This window comes from Gekko japonicus, unplaced genomic scaffold, assembly GCF_001447785.1.
Source record: "Gekko japonicus isolate JY-2015 unplaced genomic scaffold, Gekko_japonicus_V1.1 scaffold1553, whole genome shotgun sequence".
In the NCBI taxonomy this organism is placed as follows: domain Eukaryota; kingdom Metazoa; phylum Chordata; class Lepidosauria; order Squamata; family Gekkonidae; genus Gekko; species Gekko japonicus.
In genome coordinates this window covers 406297-410636 of record NW_015160257.1, presented here as the reverse complement: position 1 = coordinate 410636, position 4340 = coordinate 406297, and the positions used below count along the sequence as shown (strand labels likewise).

Sequence of the window (4340 nt, the reverse complement as noted above, 5' to 3'; positions counted from 1 at the left end):
TGTTTTAGTAAAAAAAAACAAACACAAAAAAAAAAAAAAAAAAAAAAACGGGGGGGGGGGGGGGGGGGAAACAGTGCAGAGGGAATGCAAATGTTTTGCAGCCACTGCTTTTACCTTGCCGGTTGCCGTGGCATTCGACCCTTTCGCCACGGGATAGCTCGTTGCCTGTGCAAACAGGTAGTCATTGTCCAGGAGGGGCCAGGAGCCCTCCACTCGGCAGGTGTGGAATTCGTCGTGGAAGGTGCGCACGTGGGGGTCCCCAAAGGCAGCACAGTGCTGGTACAGAGGGGGCCGGCCATGTTTCATGGCAAACCGCTTCTCGTAATCGCAGAAGTCCGGGGATCCGAAGGCTTGGGGGTTGGGGGCCGGCGGCTGGGGGGGCCGTGGGGGTGAGGTGGGCCCTTCCCTGGAGCAGCCGTGCTGGACCATGAGGTCCTCAATGCCGTGGACGGCCGAATGGTAGGCGAGGTCCCCGCGGCAGGTGCGGGCCATCCGGCGGGTGCAGCGGGCGTAGGAGCGCAAAGCGTTGCAGTAGGCCGCGCTCTTGTTGGGGCCACGCAGGTCGGATGTGGAGGCCACGTATGCGGAATTGCAGCGCAGGATCTTGCACTGGGAGTCAACTGTGAGGGAAACCAAAGGGGATCATTTCTGGAGGTGAACTGCCACAGCCACCTCCGGCCCACCTCAAAACACCCCCCAGTGTTCCCTCTAAGCTGAGTGAGTGTGAGCTAGCTCACAGTTTTCAAGCCTCTGGCTCACACATTTTTCTCTTCGCTCAGGGAGGATGGCTCCAGAGCAAACTAAATGATGCAGGAGCCAAATGGCTCGCTCACCACTTTAATGCCAGTGGCTCACAGAATAGACTTTTTGCTCACAAGACTCCACAGCTTAGAGGGAGCATTGGACGCCACCCCAGTAGGGCTCCACAGCTGGCAACCTCGTAGGCAACTCTCTCTGACTCTCTGAAAGGCAGAAAAGAGCAGGAGTCCAGGAGCACCTGAAAGGGTAACAGAATTTGTAGCAGGGGGTGAGCTTTTGAGAGCCGTGACTCACAAAAGCTCCTCCCCTGCCATGGATTTGGTTAGTCTTTCAGGTGCTCCTGGACTCTTGCTCTTTTCTACTGCCGCAGACAGACTAACATGGCTACTGAGGTTGATCTAGCTCCATGGGAGCCGTACAGGATGGAAACCCATCAACCTGGTGATACAAGGACAGATGGACTCACATTCTAGCCGTATCTGAAGAAGAGAGCCGTGACTCACGAGAGCTCCTCCCCTGCCACAAGTTCTGCTAGTCTTCTAAGGTACTCCTGGACTCTTGCTCTTTTCTACTGCAGCAGACGGACTAACATGTTGACCCATCTTGATCTACAGAAGCCAGTGGTTAAGTGAGCGGACTCTAATCTGGGAGAACCAGGTTTGATTCCCCACTCCTCCACTTGCACCTGGCTGGATGACCAAGGGCAAGCTGTCCTTGAAAAAGAGCCGTTTCCGTCAGAGCTCTCTCAGCCCCACCGACCTCACAGGGTGTCTGTCTGTTGTGGGGAGGGGAAGGGAAAGGAGTTTGTGAGCCGCTCTGAGACTCCGAGTGAAGGGTGGGGTATAAATCCAATTTCTCCTTTTCCTCTTCTATTTCTGAAAGGTGTCATCTAGCTCTGGAGGGAACGACTCTTTCACAGGAAGAAGGTCAGCCCCCACAGACACTATGAGGCCATGAGCTAGACTCATACCAGGGGACACAAGTCAGAAGCAAGAATCTTTTGGTTAAAATTTTAACAAATGAAGTCTAGTTTCCTAATCTATTGCTTTCTATTGACTTAACATAAGGAAAAGGTTAACATTCCATAAGCTCATACTGACTACATGGAGTGGACCAATGTTCCCTCTAAGCTGTAGAGTCCTGTGAGCAAAAATTCTACTTTGTGAGCTACTGGCGTTAAAGCTGTGAGCCAGCAATGTGGCTACTGCATAAATTAGTTTGCTCCGGAGCTCTCCTTCCTGAGCCAAGACAAAAACGTGTGAGCCGGAGGCTAAAAAACTGTGAGCTAGCTCACACTGACTCAGCTTAGAGGGAAGACTGCCTGTGAGGTAGGTGGGGCTGATAGAGCTCTTTTGAGGACAGCCCTTGAGAGAATAACTCTGAGAGAACCTGTGACTGACCCAAGGTAATCCAGCTGGCTGCATGTGGAGGGGGAGTGGGGAATCAAACCCGGTTCTCCCAGATTAAAGTCCGTGCTCCTAACCACTACACCAAAACTGGTAGCAGCCTCTTGCCGTGTGTTATCTACCTGCTTTTGGGAGACTCCCCACTGGGAACTCTTTTGAGACCTTCCCTTGTAAACTGCCAGTCACCATGTTTACTCGTGAGTAAGACATGCTGAAGAAGTGAGCGGTCACTCACAAAAGCTTCTACCCTGCCATAGATTGTGTTAGTCTTTCAGGTGCCATTGGACTTCTTTTATGCTGAGTAAAAAGGACTTGCTTTTTCAAGAGAATGGGTTGAGGACTGAAAGCGAGTGTGACTGAACGAAGGTCTGAGTAGACAGGATCGGGCCGTTCGAGCTTCACCCACCCTAAGCTGAGGGTAAGGAATTCAAATGTAACTTTTCACCATAACATATCATAGCAGCGTGAAAAGACAAGTTTAGCCTGAGTTTGGCGGTGCCTGGAAGCCGAGCAGGGTCACCCGTGGTTAGTACGTGGAAGGGAGACCGGCAAGGAGGCCCAGGGTCTCAACGCAGAGGCAGGCAGTGGCAAACCACCTCTGTCCATCTCTTCCCCTGACCTGGATGGCCGAGGCTAACCCGACCTCCTCAGATCATGGAAGCTAGGCGTGGTCCGCCCCGGTTAGTATTTGGATGGGAGGCCACCTTGTGAGGTAAGCAGGGCTGAGAAAGCTCTTTTGAGGACTGCCCTTGAGAGAACAACTCTGAGGGAACTGTGACTGACCCAAGGTCACCCAGCTGGCTGCATGTGGAGGGGGAGTGGGGAATAGAGTCCACACTCCTAACGGAGCAGTCGGGGGTCACAACACCGTCTAACTATCTCAGGCCCTAGAGATGCCAGGCTCACTGCTACCAGGGCCACGGCCTTTTCGGTGGCAGCTCCTACCTGGTGGAGTGAGCTCCCAGAGGAGATCAGGGCCCTGCAGGACTTAGTACAATTCCGCAGAGCCTGCAAGACGGAGCTCTTCTGCCAGGCTTTTAGTTAGGAGCTGCCCACTGCCCACCACTACCACTTCTGTGGGCAGATCCACAGAAGAGACAAACACACACACAGAGAGAGCAGAGCAAAAGGGAAGGTGCCCCCAATGGGAAGAAGTGAGCCATGACCCACAGAAGTACCTCCCCTGCCACAAATCGTTTTAGTCTCTGGCTCTTCTCGACTGTTTCCTTTTGCTGTAAGGCCTTTGGGGAATGAGACTGCGGTAGGCAGCTTAGATGCAAATCCTTGCCACTCCGGATGGGAAGATATGTCATGAATAACCAGCCTCCGTGAAAACAGAATCGTGCTGCAAGCAGTGTTCCCTCTAAGCTGAGTGAGTGTGAGCTAGCTCACAGTTGTTTAGCCTCTGGCTCAGTCAGGCATTTTTGTCTCGGCTCAGGAAGGAGGGCTCCGGAGCAAACTAATTTATGCAGCAGCCCAGTCACTCGCTCATGACTTTAATGCGCCAGTAACTCACAAAGAAGAATTTTTGCTCCCAAGACTCTCCACAGCTTAGAGGGAGCACTGGCCGCAAGCCCTTTAAAAGGAGAGTTGTGGGGGGGGGGCACTGTGCCCCTTGCCACGGGAGTAGCGGCAGAAGACAGCCCACAGTTCAGTGTTAGACCACTGACCAATGTCGGGAGTGGGGATGTTCAGTGGCAGCTGGTCTCTGGGTTTCCTGTGACAGGCACGGCATTGAGGGGACCTGGGTGCAATCCAGGGAGGAGGAGGAGGAGGAGGAGGAGAAGAAGAGATTGGATTTATACCCCATGGCCCTTCACTACCCAAGGGAGTCTCAGAGCGGCTCACAAACTCCTTTCCTTTCCCCTCCCCACAACCAACACCCTGTGAGGCAGGTGGGTCTGAGAGAGCTCTGACAGAAACTGCTCTTTTTCAAGGACAGCTCTTGTCAGAACTACGGCTTGCCCAAGGTCACCTAGCCAGGTGCAAGTGGAGGAATCAAACCCAGCACTCCCAGTGTACTCAACCACTACACCGAACTGTGTAAAAGGTACTTCTTATGTTTTTGCACAAGAGGTGTGTAACTGTTATGAGGAAATGTGAGATTTCTTGCTTTGTGGGTTTCAAACGTGGCAGGGGAGGGCAAAAACTAAGCCACACGGGACTGAAACCGAC

General features: G+C 52.9%; 1 protein-coding gene across 1 annotated transcript in view; it reads right to left on the bottom strand.

The window, feature by feature from the left end:
• Window positions 1–3906, bottom strand: part of LOC107113261 (hemojuvelin-like) — a 9237-nt gene extending 5331 nt beyond the window's left edge. The window contains exons 1-2 of the mRNA XM_015414571.1: window positions 3836–3906; window positions 115–620 (exon numbers count right to left, since the gene is read on the bottom strand). Of these exons, the coding sequence (XP_015270057.1) occupies window positions 115–492 (378 nt within the window). The 5' untranslated portion in view covers window positions 493–620; window positions 3836–3906. The remainder of the gene's footprint in view (window positions 1–114; window positions 621–3835) is intronic.
• Between the last annotated feature and the right edge of the window lie 434 nt (window positions 3907–4340).